The sequence below is a fragment of the Pyrus communis genome, chromosome 9, assembly GCF_041283825.1.
Source record: "Pyrus communis isolate YQ-2024b chromosome 9, ASM4128382v1, whole genome shotgun sequence".
NCBI classification, from domain to species: domain Eukaryota; kingdom Viridiplantae; phylum Streptophyta; class Magnoliopsida; order Rosales; family Rosaceae; genus Pyrus; species Pyrus communis.
This window is the reverse complement of record NC_142573.1, coordinates 8,067,501-8,085,535: the sequence shown is the minus strand read 5'-3', so window position 1 is coordinate 8,085,535 and position 18,035 is coordinate 8,067,501. Positions and strand designations below refer to the sequence as shown.

The 18,035-nt window shown below is 36.7% G+C and overlaps 2 protein-coding genes, 1 long non-coding RNA gene and 1 pseudogene across 4 annotated transcripts in view; all 4 read left to right on the top strand.

Annotated features, from left to right (window-relative positions):
• The first annotated feature begins 4,805 nt into the window (after window positions 1–4,805).
• On the top strand, window positions 4,806–7,161 carry LOC148694170 (7-deoxyloganetin glucosyltransferase-like). The gene is made up of 2 exons (XM_088700486.1): window positions 4,806–5,549; window positions 6,079–7,161. The coding sequence occupies exons 1-2, from the start codon at window positions 4,994–4,996 to the stop codon at window positions 7,008–7,010; spliced, it is 1,488 nt and encodes a 495-aa protein (XP_088556612.1). The 5' UTR covers window positions 4,806–4,993; the 3' UTR covers window positions 7,011–7,161.
• A 3,655-nt stretch (window positions 7,162–10,816) lies between these two features.
• LOC137740238 (7-deoxyloganetin glucosyltransferase-like) lies at window positions 10,817–12,509 on the top strand. Its single transcript, XM_068480083.2, has 2 exons — window positions 10,817–11,376; window positions 11,485–12,509. The coding sequence occupies exons 1-2, from the start codon at window positions 10,848–10,850 to the stop codon at window positions 12,411–12,413; spliced, it is 1,458 nt and encodes a 485-aa protein (XP_068336184.2). The 5' UTR covers window positions 10,817–10,847; the 3' UTR covers window positions 12,414–12,509.
• Window positions 12,510–15,240: 2,731 nt separating this feature from the next.
• Window positions 15,241–15,579, top strand: LOC148694169 (uncharacterized). The gene is made up of 2 exons (XR_015966577.1): window positions 15,241–15,322; window positions 15,448–15,579. It is a non-coding gene; the product is annotated as an uncharacterized LOC148694169 (long non-coding RNA).
• A 1,481-nt stretch (window positions 15,580–17,060) lies between these two features.
• The window catches only part of LOC137740022 (7-deoxyloganetin glucosyltransferase-like), a 7,273-nt pseudogene continuing 6,298 nt past the window's right edge, over window positions 17,061–18,035 (top strand). The window contains exon 1 of the transcript XR_015966902.1: window positions 17,061–17,836. The product of XR_015966902.1 is annotated as a 7-deoxyloganetin glucosyltransferase-like (transcript). The remainder of the gene's footprint in view (window positions 17,837–18,035) is intronic.

Genomic DNA, 18,035 nt, shown 5'->3' with positions numbered 1-18,035 from the left:
ACAAAAAGATTTATCTCAATTATTTAAGGTTGTATCTAACCCTGTTAGACTGCCTACGTAGCGTTGAGTGAGATCAAGTATTTCGTAGTTCACCATTCATCTTTTTATCCATTTCCGAAAACACTCTAATAACGAAAATATTCAACATTAGTTTTCACAATCAAATCACACCAAATAGGTACCAACTACGGTTTTAAAATATCAAATCTGTATGAAAAGACAGCGTTGGCCCACTAGCCATGCGCTACCACGGGTGGCGGTCGGCCGCCCTAACTCACCGTAAACCTAACTATTTCCAAAAATTACCAAATTTTGCAGGAATGTACAACTTAAGGAGATGAACATTTTTCATACCTGGGTCGACGTCCAATTTGGCCAGAAAATGCCTGAAATTGCCCATGAATCGCCGAAACCCTAGAATTGGGTGTGCTTCGATTCGTCTTCTCCGGTGCTCCACGCTCCCAAACTTGTTTGGGCTTTGTTCCTGGCCTCAAGAGGAATAGTTTGGTAGTGGTGGTCAAGGAAGGTAGTTGCAGGAACGGTAGAATCGTCGTCGGGTACACAGGAAACCCAACAAGCTCGATCTTAGTGAAACGAGAACCAAAACCCATCAAATCTGGGTGGAGATACAAGCTGGAAAGTCGTCGAGCTCTATACATGTGGTGGATCGCCTTGCTTCGCTGAAGAAACAGCGAAAAAGCTGTCGGAAAACGTGGATGAAACGAGTCGGTCACGTGGGTCAGAAATGGGATTTGGATTGGGTGTTTTCTTTCCCCCATCCTTTCCCTTATTTCCCCCTCCTCCCTTATTGGCCAGTTCCCCACCACATTTCTCTCCTCCTCTTTCTATCTCAACCATCCATCTCTCTCATTTTTCTTATTTTCCTTTCATCCTAGCCACACATGTGGCACATTTCATTGCTCCAGAAAATCTGGAGCCTTCTAGATTGAAGGACAATTACCAAAATGTCCTTAACTTTGAACGTTAAAAACTCATTCATTATAACTCCGTTTGTCGAATGGTTTGCGTCTACATGCTCGTGGGATTGAGCTCTATCCAAATTTATCAAGAAATAATTTAAATTACATGAGGATAAAATACGTCCTCGTAAAATTACATTTAGTCAACTAGGGCATTTTCGTCTTTTCCACTTATCTCTAAATTTTTCAATGTAAATTATAATAAATCCTGGAAACAAAATTCTAAAATTTCTCTAATCAATTTTCCATAACCATAAATCTATTTATTCTCGATTTACTCCACATATTCATATATTTTCAATTTTTCAGGGTATTACATTTGACCCCCATTAAAATAAATCTCGTCCTCGAGATTTCCAACAATCGAATAACGAAAGGGGATTTAAAACTAATCCCACCGTTCCATTTATGGTGAATAAAATCATAATCTCAGTTCACGATTTTATTCAAGCTCAAAATAAATAATTCAACGAATTACTATCATGATTTTCACAAATATACTCAGATTTCCAACCACATTAATTGGCAGAATAAATATAAGAAATTCTAACGAAAATCATTGGAACTTCTAGTCACAATCACTGTATAAAATCAGGAATTTAAAACCAATCCGCAATACTGTTAATGACACACCCCGACCGAGATCGGAGCGTGCTGGCCGTCACACGAAGGTGACGTAGCCATGTGCACGTGCGGAAGCTAATAAAGTAGTAATATAAAAGTACGAATAAGTGGAAACTAGCATACAAAGTACTAAAATAAGTGCTAGTAAGTGAGATACAATTTCAGAGCAGGTCTATAGCAGCCCAAACAAAAACGACATCAGTAGTACGCCCAAAGGCGACCCTACAATGGTGAGTGTCTGTCAGAACGCCGGAAAGCCCTCAAGGGAAACCACAGCAACGGCTAAGCAACTAGAACCTGGAGGGGCGCAAAACAAAAGCGTGAGTGGGCAAAAACAAAGCTCTTTGAAAACCATTTAGCAAAATACATTCTAACCCCTCGCCGTAAAACCTGTATACTTCCCAGAAAATAAACATATAAACGTATATATAAACATGCCAAACATGCTCCAGGGTATGCCAATCATGCTCAAGATATGCCATGCCAAAATCTCATAATGAATGTAAGTGCTCAGGTATAATCATATCCACCTCATGTAATCTGGCAGCCAGAGTCACCTAACGTGACCTGTACGGCTGCATATAGAGCTCAAATCTCAATCTCAATATCTGAACCTGCCCACGAGTCGGAACCACTCAAGGTGGTCTGTACGACAGGCCTGGGTGTAACATATATATATGCTCTAGTGCTACGATCACGTGAAGGCTGTGCGAATAATCGCGGGTCACCTACGAGTCGGAACCACCTAATGTGGTCTGTACGACAGGCCTATGCACCTAACTTGGATCCAAGCTGAGCGTGTGGTGCGGGAGGTGAACATCACGTGAAGGACTGTGCCCTACTCTGGGCGGGAGCACTAACACCGGGGGTGCAGGTTATGAACTCTCTAAGTATCTCGATTCGCAACTGAATGTAAACATGTATAACACTTACCTGGCACTTACCTGCGCGTCCACAGCACCCAATATGCATATAAATGTATGCCATTACTCATGTGTGTAATGATGCATAAACGATAATAATAACATGCATGGCATAAGGCAAATAACCCTTCTTAAATCAATTTCTGGGAATATAAATGTATATAGGTATATACGAAAAACAAAAGCCCACTCACTGGTATGTAGAAGGGTCGTAGCCCCCCTGCCTCGCGTGACCACGCTCGTCCTCGGGGTACGTGTCACCTAAATGCGAAACAACTATAAAAACGTGAACTTTAAAGCACATAACCCATTTCTCGTAATAACTTCTCATACATTGCTCAAAATGGACAAATGAATATACCAACGTGCTCTACACAACCTCAGGATCACAACCATATTTTTAAAATAATTTTTGGACTTCTCACGCGCCCCCACGCGCCAGAATAGGCACGGACCCACGTGCCCCCACACGCGGCCACGTGCCATGCACACTGACGGTGTCAACTGACGCCGTCAGGAATATTCCGTTAAACTGACGGAATATTCCGTTAAACTTAACCCCTGCCGTTAGGAATATTCCGTTAAACTTAACGGAATATTCCTGCTTCTTCTCCGATCAGTCCCCGACGCCGGCGCCGTCGCCGTCGCCGTCGCCGGCGCCGTCGCCGTCGCCGGAAAACCTGCAAATCACTATATCTCGCTCGTTTCTCCACCTTTTTCCACGTTTCTTGCACCAAAATCAACCCTAGAGCTAGTAGAACATGTCCCAACAAGTTTTAAGGCCTAAAATTAAGAGATTATACCTGTCCAAATCTCCAAAACTCGGCCAACTCCACATCCAACGATCCTGACGTCCAAATTCACCCAACGAGCTACTCCCAAGCTCCTGGGAACTTCACAAAGACAACTACAAGCTCAGAAATCCCAAAAACTCAATGTATAATTTTTGCATGAACAGTACTCGAATCGGCCATTGTCGAAACGACGTGAAAACGATGAAGTTCTTACCTGAAAATGGTATGTCTGTGCTCGCCTTGACCTCACAAGTCCAATGGTACCCTTAGTTTCTTCGATCTGTGAGGTTTTGGTGGGTTATAGGTTTGTCCGTACGTTAATGGTGGAAGAGAAGAGAAAGAGAGAGAGAGACACGGGAGAGACAGAGGGAAAAGGAGAGTGACTGAGTGTGTGAGTGTGTGTGTGTGGTCCAACACATGCCACACCACACAAAACAACCCACAACGTGACAAAAATGAACTAGGGGCAATAATGTAATTTCACACGTGCGTTCTAGTAATCCCGGGACGGGATGTCACAGTTAACATTGAATGAAATCAAAACCTCATTCTATGATTTCCTTCATATCAGCAAATAAACTAAATTACCCATAGTAAATTAAAAAACCTTTTAAATCTTTCTTTTAATTGTTTCTCTTTTAAATTGCTTCTAAGTGTAACCACAGTTTTTCTCCCCTTTTAAAAATAAGCCTTGCCGCACCCTATTTATAGGCATAGGGTAGGCTTACATGTCCCAAGGCTGATTGAATTCCTATTTCTAAGTGGACTAGGAAATTACACTTATCCAAATCCAAATAGACTTTTAGAAATCCAAACCTAAATTGAATAAGAAAAACTGAAATTCTTTCCTAACCTCTCTAGGACAAGAATCGTTATACCTCTAATTTTCCTAAAACAATCCTAAACCAATTAGGACATAATTGACGAGCCAAAATCCTAACAGGTGTTGGGTTTCTAACTTTTCCACGTTCAAAACTTTCCTCCTTTAAATTATTGTAATAGTTACTAACTCTTCTCCCCTCCTTCGTAATGGTAATTTAAAAAGAAAAAAAATGTTCCCATGTTCATCATTATTTTGAAAACAAGAAATCGCATTAAGAATTGAGACATAGCTAGTGAGAGTCCTCTACAAATGAAGGGAAATGCAAAACGAAATGCAAAACTTATTAGGGTAGAGTTATGGGAACTAGGCCATAGTACTCAATACGTGATGCTCTTTGCCACTTAAATGTTGTCTTGAAAGAGAGGGTGGGGGCACCTAGCTTTCTATTTCGGGAACTAGGCCATAGGTGATGTTGGGTGGGTGGGGTGGGGGACACCTAGCTTTCTAGCTTTCTATCTCGGGAACTAGGCCATAGGTGATGCTGGGTGGGTGGGTGGGCGGGCGGGGTGGGGGACACCTAGCTTTCTATTTCGGAACTAGGCCATAGTACTCCATAGGTGATGCTTTTTGCCACTTAAATGTTATCTTGCAAGAAGAGGGAGGGGAGGGGGGCCCTAGCTTTCCATTTCATGACATTTTTAGTTTGTTCTTTTGATTTAGCTTTGTCTTCACCCTGTGAATTTTATCGGCACTGCCAAAATTATTGACATCCGGCCCTTACTTCTTCTTAAGTTTGCACCACTCATTGTCTCAAGACAGACCAAAAATTTATAGATCCATACACGTTTGATGTTAAAATACCCTCATACAGTAAGCATACACTCTGAGATCCACAAATCTGAGATGTGTTCTAACAAGCCTCATGCTGTCTGTATTCCAGTTCCGATTCAAGGTCACATAAAGGCAATGCTTCAATTAGCAAAACTCCTCCACCATAAAGGTTTTCGTATAACCTATGTCAACACCGAGTTCAATCACAGGCGGTTAGTTAAATCTCTAGGACCCGAGTCCCTCTATGGCTTGCCTGATGATTTTCGGTTTGAAACGATCCCTGATGGCCTACCGGATTCGGATGAAGATGCCACCCAAGACCTCAATTTGCTTGCAGATTCCGCCACAAACAACTTCTTGGCACCTTTTGTTGATCTGATAAAGAAACTCAACAACAGTAGTAGCATTCCTCCAGTGACATGCATTTTTTCAGATGGTCTCATGCCATTCACGGCCCCTGCAGCTCAACAACTTGGCATCCCCGTCACACTCGTGTTTACTTTTTCAGCAAGCGGCACCATGGGTTATATGCAGTATCCTGCTTTGGTGGAAAGAGGACTAGCACCCCTCAAAGGTAAAGAATTAAAGCAATTGTTTGATTTTAGGAAACTAATATTTATTTATTTTGGTCAAATTTAGGAAACTATTATTCAATCTACAAAAATTCATCTTACACTCCTTCCTAGTGAAAAAAATAAGGGAAATAATTTCACATGCTTATTTTTGTTACTTGATTATGCTTTGATTTATTCAACCAACTCAATAGTAAAAAATAAATAAGGATGTGCAGTGTGAGAAAAAGTGGTAATTAGCATAAGTAATTACCCAAAAAAATAAAGAGAGGAAAACAAGCACGTTTACTTTTTGAAGTGCTAATACTAGTTTTACAATTTGGTTATTAGTTCTATTTTTTTTATTAATCAACAGTGGTGTTGCTAATGGCCAATTAATCTAGTAGCACCCAATTTCGAATTTGTTGGAGACGTCCTAATTTCAAAGTTCATGAACGATAATTGTTGCATTGGCCATGAGAGAGTTTGTATTTGTTAATCAAGCAAATGAAGATACTTTTTATTAATAAAGCATTACTTAGCTGTTTGTAGATGAGAGGTGCTTCACGAATGGCTTTTTAGACCAAGAGGTAGATTGGATACCGGGAATGGAAGGTATTCGTTTAAGGGATCTTCCTAACAACTTTGTAACAACAAATCCCAATGATGCAATTTGGAATATCATACTTGAAGGAATGGGCAGACTACATGAAGCTTCAGCAATTGTTATACATACCTTTGATGCATTGGAACCAGATGTTTTGGATGCTCTCTCATCTATGTCTCCACCTGTTTACGCCGTTGGCCCTTTCCAGTTACTTCTCAATCAGATACCACAACACCCTTTGAAGTCCCTGGGATATAGCCTATGGAGAGAAGAAACCGAGTGCCTTGAATGGCTGAACGATAAGGCACCAAACTCAGTTGTTTATGTGAATTTCGGCAGCATAACGGTCATGACCCCGGAACAACTTGTGGAATTTGGTTGTGGACTTGCAAATAGCAAGGTTTCTTTCTTCTGGGTAATTAGGCCTGACTTGGTAGTTGGTAAATCAGCAATTTTGCCACCCGAGTTTGTGGATGAAACTAAGGGGAGAAGTCTAATAGCGAGTTGGTGCCCTCAAGAGCTAGTCCTTAACCATCCATCAGTTGGAGGATTTTTGACACACACTGGTTGGAATTCTACGCTGGAAAGTGTGTCTGCAGGAGTGCCTATGCTGTGTTGGCCGTTCTTTGCTGATCAGCCGACGAACTGTCACTGTACTTGCAAAAGATGGGGCATTGGTATGGAGATCAATAATGTTGTCAAGAGAGATGATGTTGAGAAGCTTGTTAGAGAGTTAATGGAGGGAGAGAAGGGTACGCGAATGAAGAATAAGGCCATGGAGTGGAAAAAATTGGCAGAGGAAGCCACTGGTCCACAGGGTTCTTCATCTGCAAACTTTGAAAAATTAGTGAATCAAATTCAGTTTAAAAAGATCTAGATGCTGTGCATTGGAACTAATGAGAGACATGTATTGCATGCCTCACAGTTATCGGTTCAAAAGAACTAGCAACATGTTTGGCCTGCTACTACATCTTCAGTTTTATTTAGTTACTGTTTTTAATTAAATTGATCTTATTTGTCATAGAAAATTTTGATTAAAAGTCCAAAAATATCAACACGAATAGAAGAACTAGCGCATTGTTGCTCATATATATATATACACACACTCACTAGTAAATTGTACCCGCACGTCGTTGCGGGAGAGAAAATATGACTATAGATTATGTTTTTAACACATAAATATGCAAAGAGTGTTATAAATACTAAACAGAAAATGAAACAAATATTTTTACAAAGCTGTCGAAGTTAATATAATTTACATAATAGACATTATAAAATGCCTTATCATCAGTATACAAAAATGGTTAACCTAGTATTCCTTCTTGACAGTGATCCTAAAGAGCGGCGCCTATTGTTTATATACACAAAAAGAATGAGGAATTCATGTTAGGATCAACAATTTACACACAAAAAAATGTGAATCAATACTTATTTGTTTTGGATAACACATGCCAACATCCCTTAACACGAGTAAAAGTTTTTTGGTTGAAGCTGTAGAAAAAACAATATTGATCAACAGAAAAAAAAAAAAAAAAAGGAAGCTAAAAATGAAAGAAAAATAGGAGAAAAAGCAAAAAGAAAGGGAAATAAGACGGTAAACGTGCAAGAAAGAAAAGAGAAGAGCTTACAAACATACGTTGCTTTATCACATTGTTTTTTTTTTAATTTTTTAAACAAGTACGATATTCACTTACAATCAATGGAAAAGTTGCTAACAATAACAATGGGTTTTGATAAAAAAAGTTTCCAAAAAAACTTGAATGAAGGGAAAAAAAGTTTCGCACCAAACAAAATTAAGCATTAAAAATACCTTTCAAAATAAAATCAGAAATTACATTAGACGGTTCTTCGAACTACAAAACCGGTTGCGACAGATTAAGGCCGCGGCGAGCCAACCTGTGTGCCGCTTCATTGGCACCACGACGCACGAAAATAGCCTCCCATTGTTGAACATTTTAAAATATTTTTTGTGGTCCTGCCACCAATTTTTTATTTATTATTTTATCTTTTTCTGACTAAAAGAACGACTTGTTGTGCCCGGGGTTTAACTCATATTTTTTAATATTTTTTTTGCCTTACCATCAGTTGCTTTATTACATTTTTTTTAATATTTTTTTGGTCCTGCCATCAATTTTTCCTGCCATAAGTTGCTTTATCATATTTTTTTAATATTTTTTTGTCCTGCCACCAATTTTTTTATCATTATTTTATCATTTTTCTGGACTAAAAGATAGACTTGTCGTGCCACATGGGGTTTAACTCACCATTTTTTAGATTTTTTGCCTTACCAATGCATCTAACATTTAGTAACCCAAAAGAAGCAAGCTAGTCATGATAGTCTCCTTCTTTTATCATTTATTGAGAAAAACTATATGCAAATGGTCAAAACTGAAATAACCAAACAAAAACCACAAAAAACTCATATGCAAACAAAACATAGTCCCTCCGCCAAAAAAAAAAAAAAAAAAAAAAAAACAGCAACAAAATATTCAGGAAAAAGAAAAAAAATTATATACCTTGATGATAAAGAGCTTGCAAAGCCTTAGAGAAAAACTGGAAATTCGAGCAACAACTTTTGTTGCAACTAAAAATCAAAGCACATCAGAAAAGTACACCCAGTGCTTGAAAAAAATTAAATCACACACAATCAGAAAAATAGAAAACTCATCAGTAATTGATCCTATCCTTAACTTTTTTTGAAATAAAAAATCAAAACACATTAGAGCAGTTCGACCGAGGAACTGATAGGCCGGCACCCAGCCAAAAAAAAGGCCCGGCACCCAGGCTTTCCCCTCCAACCTAGCAAATAGACTGGCACTCAGCCTAAGCCAGGCAAGAGACCGGCTCAAAATTGACAGACCCAGATGCCGGGCTATCTGACATCAGCAGGACCAATCGTGACAACCTCCGATTCCAACAGAACAACGATAAACAAACCCAGAAAGGAACCCGGCAAACCAAGAAAAACCCATATCACAATTTGCAATACCGAGCTCAAGAAATTAATTTTCTGAAAATTTGGATAGAAAAAGGCCACCTTCCAATAGAACCCATGAGGAAAAACTGGTTTTTGTGAGATTTGTTGGCTGTTTGGTTGATTATCCAGGAAAAACCAGCTGAGGATGGAAAAGGTGGGCCGAGGAACCTTACTACTGCTGCGGTGTTTCATTTTTCTGTGGGGAAGACCGGAAGAGTTCCTTAAATCCGAATGGGGAGAGAGAGAGAGAGAGAGAGAGAGAGAGAGAGAGAGAGAGATGCAGAGGGAGGTTCCACGGAGCGGCGCGACATGGTGAGGTTTTGAGGGGGAGTGGGAGTGATGGATTGTGGTTTAATAAAATTGATAATATTTTAATAAATTAAATTATTATTTTATAATAAAAATTAATAATATTTTATTAAAATTGACTAGGCTATTAAGTTTTAGGGATGGAGATGCTCTTGATCAGAGAACTACACATAAACCACAAAAAAAAAAAAAATATTGAAATCCCATGTGGCAAGAAAACCAAATAACTCACAAAATCAGCCAAAAGATACAAAATAGGGGAAAACAACTAAATCCGGAAGAGAGAGCAGACAATAGGGGAAAATAGCTAAATCTAGAAGAGAGAGGAAGAGAGAGTAGACAGGTGGAAAAGAAGAGAACCAAACGTAATGGGGGAAAAAAATCGATTGAAAACAGTCAAAAGGAACTGAAAAACGAGGAGAAAGCAGAAAGCGGCGATGAGAGACGCATGGAAGTGAAGGGCACAACCGTCATTTAACTGTGGAAAGCAGGAAAGATAACGAACATATGAAAATTTTTAAGGGTAATTTCGCCATTTTACTGTTAATGAACAGTAATTGAAACTGAGTTTTAATATATATAATATAATATATATATATATATATATATATATATATATATATATATATATAAAATCTATGAAAACATTTCAAATAGTTCGATATAACTAACACAACTTGTAGCAAAAGACCTTGAATGAAGTTCTTGAATATGAAACTAAAGAAGCAACAATATTATGCCACATCCTGGCTTATATATATATATATATATGTATATAATCTATAAAAACATTTCAAATAGTTCGATATAACTAACACAACTTCTAGCAAAAGACCTTGAATGAAGTTCTTGAATACGAAAATAAAGAAGCAACAATATTATGCCACTTCGTGGTTTTGAAGCTTAGAGAAAGTATATAAGCAAACTAGTAGTAGGAGAAACTAAAAACAATAAAATTTAGAAGAATGAAAAATAATAAAAAGCCAAAAACCATGAAAACAGGCCAACTACTTGGGGAAATTGACCGAACGGGCCCAGTCACCAGTGCTTAGAGAAGGGTTAAGAAGAAATCGGTTTACGTTCTCTAAGTACTTGAAGAACTAATTCACATATAACCAATGAAAATTAATATGATTACAAAAAGTTTTAGCAATGAGAGTTGATTTTCACACACCATTTTTAGTCTCTCATATACTCCTCTTTATTTTTTGTTATCAGGTTGAATAAATCAAACAAAACAATAGAAATGATTTAACAAGATGTGCAGAAGGAGAAAAGAAGTGTGTTTATCATTCAACTTGAACCACATATATGTTGAAAATCTACCATTCAACTTGAACCACATTTATGTTGAAAAGTAGCTCACTACTAGCACAGCAGTACTATGAATAATCTGCACTGCACTGCAATGCAGACACATTATCTAAAATGGATGCCACAGCAGTAGTTACTAAGCCTCACGCTGTCTGCATTCCAATTCCGACTCAAAGCCATATCAAGGCAATGCTTAAATTCGCAAAACTCCTGCACAGTAGAGGTTTTCATATTACCTTTGTCAACACGGAGTTCAATCACAAGCGGTTTCTTAAATCTCTAGGACCTGACTCCCTAGATGGCTTGCCTGATTTCCGGTTTGAAGCCGTCCCAGATGGCCTTCCAGATTCAGATGAAGATGCCACCCAAGATCTCATTTTGCTTGCTGACTCTATCAGAAAGCAGTATTTCTTAGCCCCCTTTCGTGGCCTCCTCAATAAACTCAACAATGATGCCATATCAACATCCAACAATCCACCAGTGACTTGCATAGTTTCAGATGGTTTCATGTCCCCATTCACAATCACAGCTGCACAAGAGATTGGAGTCCCTTCAGTGCTGCTCTACACTTTTGCAGCGTGCGCTTTCATGGGCTTTATGCAATTTCGCACTTTGGTTGAAAAAGGACTTGCACCACTCAAAGGTGAAATATATATATATATATATATATATAAATGTTGAAGCAATTGATTAATTTGTGGTTAAATCTTGCTTATTTTCTAAACATGCAAATGAAATTTTCTTGTTGTAGATGAGAGCTGTTTGACAAATGGATATCTGGAAAAAGTTATAGACTGGATTCCAGGAATGAAGGATATCCGTCTAAAGGATCTCCCGACCTTGTTTCGAACCACAAATCCCGATGACATCGCATTTAACTTCAAGATGGAAGGAACCGATAGAGCTCATGAAGCTTCAGCAATTGTTATTCATACTTTTGATGCCTTGGAGACAGATGTGTTGGATGCGCTCTCATCTATGCTTCCACTTGTTTATCCCATTGGCCCTCTTCAATTGCATCTCAACCAGATACCAGAACACCCATTGAATATTGGATACAGTCTGTGGAAAGAAGAAACTGAATGCCTTGAGTGGCTAAATGCTAAGGCGCCAGATTCTGTCATGTATGTAAATTTTGGCAGTGTAGCAGTCATGAAGCCTGAAGATCTTGTCGAGTTTGGTTGGGGACTTGCAAATAGTAAATTGCCCTTTTTTTGGGTAATTAGGCCTGATCTTGTAGTTGGTGAATCCGCAATTCTGCAGCCTGAGTTTGTTGCCGAAACAAAAGAAAGAAGTCTAATAGCAAGTTGGTGCCCACAAGAGCAAGTCCTGAACCACCCATCGGTAGGAGGATTTTTAACTCACAGCGGTTGGAATTCAACAATTGAGAGCCTGACTGCTGGAGTGCCTATGCTCTGTTGGCCCTACTTTTGCGACCAGCAAATGAACTGCCACTATACTTGCAATGAATGGGGCATTGGGATGGAGATTAGTAATGATGTGAAGAGGGATGAAGTCGAGAAGCTTGTCAAGGAGTTAATGGAGGGAGAGAAGGGTAAGAAGTTGAAAAATAAGGTCATGGAGTGGAAGAAACTTGCAAAAGAAGCTACCGGGCCAAATGGTTCTTCATACAAAAATTTAGACAATTTAGTGAATCAAGTTCTACTAAGAAAAAACTAGATGCTAGAGTATGTAATTTAGAACTCTTTCTTCCATTAGTGTTGAATATCGTTTGTAATTAAAAATAAATAAATGTCGGTATGTGGTTTAGTACTATCTCAAAATTACCCATATTATTATTGTTCTAAGGACTAGTTTAGTATTGCTGCAATTTTTTTTAAAAACTGTTTCTGCTCTGCTGTGTAAATAAGTAACTGTAAAACAAAGTTGTTGAGTATTTGGTAAACTTTTTTTGTAAAAATGCTTTTAACAAAAAAAAAAAAGAAAAAAAAATGTCAGAGTGTTTTGATAAACTTTTATATAAAATTGCCCTGAATATGAATGACTTAAAAAATATGCTACTAAATATGATATAATAATTGCCAAATAATGCAGGAACAATTATTGTAATTTTGTAAAATATGTGGAAGTATACTTGTTTGAATTAAAAAGGCATTGTTCACTATGCTTTGAAAAAAAATAAAAAAAAAAACTTTTTTAGAAGCATGGTAGACCATGCTCCTATTTTTCTACGTCTTTTTAAAACTGTCATTGACAACAGTTTTTTTAAAAACAATTCTTTTTTTATTTTACCAAACACATTTAATGTTCCAATGTTTTAATAAACTAATTTTTTTTTTTTTTTTTTTTAAAGTACCACAATCCCAAACCAACTTTAAGTTTTGAAACTATATGAGTATACGGTATTCTCAGCATCATATCAAAGAATAAAAGGCAAACTAAAGAAAAGTCATCAAAAACTTTAGTTTTAATGAAAATGACAAAATAAAACATCAAATTTGATTTATTTATGCTTCTAACATGATATATATTTATGTTCTTCTTTCACGATCATTCTACAATTTTTTTGTGCCATTTCTTTTTTGTCAGTTGATACTCTTCCGTCTTCCTTTGTGAGTCATGTTCATTCCCTTTCTATTTTCATTTGATGCAAACCTCTTGATTTGAGCATTCGTACCATGGTACATTTGGAAAATAGATTCTAGTGGTAGATGATATGGGGTATGTTTCCATTTAGTATTGGTACATTTCTAGCTGATATGTTGGTACATTTTAAGTTGGCATAGGTACATTTCATATTAGCATCACTACGTTTCAATTTGGCATGGGTACATGTCCTATCAGCATTGCTACATTTCAATTTGGCATCGGTATGATTCAAGTCATATTAGTACATTTCAACATGGCATGAGTACAATTCAAATTAGAAACTGATATATTTAAATTTGGTTTCAATTTAAAATTCACATTCATATATTTGATGCCGAATGACATTAATCTCATTCCAACTGATCCCTTTTGTCAACAACTTTTATGCAAATTATATTGTGCTACAATATTTTAAAATCACTTGTTTTCTGTTGCATACTACACAACCATGCAATCAAATTAGAACTCAACAAGATAAATGTAGTGTCTATGGTGTTTTCATCATGTTGGATTCACTATCTCCATTTTTTCTGCTGATGTAAGTTTTTTTCGTGATCAATGAAGTTTTATTATAGAAAAAAAAAAAGTTAAAAATTCAAAAATTAAGAGATAATATTAATGATTTAATAGTTAATATCTATTAATTATCCAACATCCGTTAAAAAGGGGCATAGATTCTGACATGTCAAAAAACCTCTATTAACTAAAATGTCTTTTATGTCATAGACAAGCAAACATTATCAAAACTATGTGTTTGAGTTGCAAAGATATGTGTGCAAAAGAATAGGTGACCTCTGTAATCTAAATTTCTAATATTTATTTATTTTTCTTTCCAAAGTCCATGATGAGCAATTTTTGTTTCTCTTTCTTTAACATTTTTTTCCTTTTGTTTTGCTGGCCTAATAATTTGATTGACACCTACCTTTTAGATTAGAATAGAATATAGTTATAATTATTTGCAATTGTGGGATAATTGGAAAAACTCAAGTCCGTTTTATGCCTGTTTGAAGGAACAAACAAAGTTTGTAAACCCCTGCCTTGCTCATACATGTTTTACTCCTTCCTTATCATTTAATTTATTTTCCTTTTTTGGTTTAGGCTTTTAGTTTGGTTTGTTTTGTTGTTAACTTTGTTAATCTGGTAAGGATTACATTTTTCTGATAGCTTGGATTTAGAATTTGATTATAATTTCTTCTTTTTCAACGTAATGGTTAATCCGGATGAGGATTTAGTTTGGATTTAGGTGAGGTGGGGGAGACTTTTTCTCCAAGAATCTCTTGGTGGAGTCCCTCAGAGGACATAATAGTACTATTTAGTGACTAGGAGCTGAGACCCCAATTTCATTACAGTTTCTTCTTTTCAACTTAATGGTTGTTGAATTAATTGCTTTTCCTTTAAGGGTACCAAAAGCAGACTGCACTCAGCACTCATACCCTTTTTTTTTTTTTTTTTTTTTTCTCTTCCCAATTTCCCAAACAATATCAATGTTATTCCCTTTTTTTTTTTTTTCAATTATAAATTTTCTATGTGCAATCTTATTTTCAATTTTTTTTTTATATTTTTGCTCAGAATTCGTAAGTGCAATGTTTTCAATTTGTTGAAAAGCATAATGGTATTTCCATTCAGTTTAATGTCATTTTAACTTGGTGTTGGTTTACACATAATTTTCAGCATTTTCCACATAGGTTCTGATTTTAATTTTGTTAAAAACCTAACTAATGACAAGCTATTACTATATATTGTTCCTATCAAGGAGGAAGACATTTTTAGATTACCCTGAAATATAGTTAGGAAAACATCGTTTATTATTTTTATTACGGCAAACATTTATGTCTTACATTGTTGACTTTCTTTAATGCTTGCTCTGGATTCTACAGTTTTTTTTTATTTTTTTTTATTTTTTTAAGTTTATTTGGTTGCTGGAAAAAAAACTAAGAAATGAAGGGCTTCAGAGTTTGATCATTTGTGCCTCAAATTTGGTACGGTTTCTTCCCCCTATATAATTTTGATTGGTATTTATAGATTTTCATCATAAATTATTGTATTATCTTGCAAAGAAGTTCATTTTTGACACTTATGTAAAATTTTAACACCAATTCACCAGAGAACTCAATTTCAATTAGAGAAAGAGGAAGAGGAGCATAGAAGTTTGCTCACTACTTCTCTGTTTCATCGGTACTATCTACAAAAACCCAATTATCAGCTTTTAGGTTTTTTTTTTTTTTTTTTTTTTTTTCACATCAATTAATTTTGCCTATAATGTTAAGGCATGATATTTTAGGGAATTTTTTGTTCACAATTTTTTTGGGTGAAATAAATAGATATGAGTCTTCACTAAGTTAATTTGATGTATTATAATTTCTTTATTTCAGAACTAATTGACATCTTGCTGCTTTTGGTAGGTTTTGTGTAAGCTTACCTACATTGCATACTTTGTTTACAAACAATGTTTGGTTTAATTTGGTGATAATATATTTGGTAAATCATTTCAGAATTAGTCTCTCCAACCTCCATAAGTTTACAATATTACTATGGTAAAACTCAATTTCGGATTGCATGTTTGAAAGTTTAGCCTTTTGTTTAGAATTTGAATTGCGTGTCTCAAAATTTATAATATTTTCTTTAATTGCCAGCTTAGAGCTCAGAGAAAGAGGTAGCAGCCATGGATCAAATTCGAGTTCAAATATGAGTTCATACCCGAGTTCAAATCCTATTTTTGAGCCCTTGTTTCGTCGGTAATCAGGTAAAGCTCAAATATTTCCTGCATGTCTTAATTTTGGATTCGTCTCTATATCTACACACATACATGGAACAAATATTCATTGGTCCTTCACAATGACGATCAATCAGTGTAGTTCATGGATATAATGGATATATTGACAAAGGAATATATTGAAATATGTGGGGATATATTGAAATATGCAGGAAATTGTTTCACTATAACACATTGAGAGTTGAGGAATCTCTTTCTTTTGAGCTGGCCATGTCGGAGTATATTTTTACTAACTTGTAAGCTATATCAAAATTTAGACTCTTTTACTTGCCCTTTTGTATTTGTGTTTGCTAAATGTATATAATATTTGTTGAGGTATTTTTTATATAGTTGATTTGTTTTGTTAAGCATTCAACAATTTGTACTATAACACTTGGTGTACCATGTCATGTTCTCAGCACACTGAAATCTATCGATGGTCATCCATGTGGTCCAACATCCTAGTAGATAGGGGTGTTGGGTTTCTAACTTTCCCGGGTTCGAAACTTCCCTCTTTTAAATTATTGTAATCGTTACGAACTCTTCTCCGCACCTTCATAATGGTAATTTAAAAAAAAAAAAAAAAAGTTCGCATGTTCGTCATTATTTTGAAAACAAGAAATCGCATTAAGAATCGAGACACAGCAAGTGAGAGTCCTCTACAAATGAAGGGAAATGCAAAACTTATTAGGGTAGAGTTATGGGAACTAGGCCATAGTACTCAATACGTGATGCTCTTTGCCACTTGAGTGTTGTCTTGAAAGAAGGAAGAGGGGAGTTGTGGGGGGGGGGGGGGGGGGGGGGGGTGGACCTAGCTTTCTATTTCGGGAACTAGGCCATAGTACTCCATAGGTGATGCTTTTTGCCACTTAAATGTTATCTTGCAAGAAGAGGGAGGGGGGACCTAGCTTTCTATTTCATGACATTTTTTGTTTGTTCTTTTAATTTAGCTTTGTCTTCACCCTGTGAATTTTATCGGCACTGCCAAAATTATTGACATCCGACCCTTACTTGTTCTTAAGTTTGCACCACTCATTGTCTCAAGACAGACCAAAAATTTATAGATCCATACACGTTTGATGTTGCACTGCCAAAATTATTGACATCCGGCTCTTACTTTTTCTTAAGTTTGCACCACTCATTGTCTCAAGACAGACCAAAAATTTATAGATCCATACACGTTTGATGTTTAAAAACCCTCATACAGTAAGCACACACTCTGAGATCCACAAATCTGAGATGTGTTCTAACAAGCCTAATGCTGTTTGTATTCCAGTTCTGATTCAAGGTCACATAAAGGCAATGCTTCAATTAGCAAAACTCCTCCACCATAGAGGTTTTCGTATAACCTATGTCAACACCGAGTTCAATCACAGGCGGTTAGTTAAATCTCTAGGACCCGAGTCCCTCTATGGCTTGCCTGATGATTTTCGGTTTGAAACGATCCCTGATGGCCTACCGGATTCGGATGAAGATGCCACCCAAGACCTCAATTTGCTTGCAGATTCCGTCACAAACAACTTCTTGGCACCTTTTGTTGATCTGATAAAGAAACTCAACAGTAGTAGTAGTACTCCTCCAGTGACATGCATTTTTTCAGATGGTCTCATGCCATTCACAACCCCTGCAGCTCAACAACTTGGCATCCCCGTCACACTTGTGTTTACTTTTTCAGCAAGCGGCACCATGGGCTATATGCAGTATCCTGCTTTGGTGGAAAGAGGACTAGCACCCCTCAAAGGTAAAGAATTAAAGCAATTGTTTGATTTTAGGAAACTAATATTTAATTTTTTTGGTCAAATTTGGGAAACTATTATTCAATCTACAAAAATTCATCTTACACTCCTTCCTAGTGAAAAAATAAGGGAAATAATTTCACATGCTTATTTTTGTTACTTGATTATGCTTTTGATTTGTTCAACCAACTCAGTGTGAGAAAA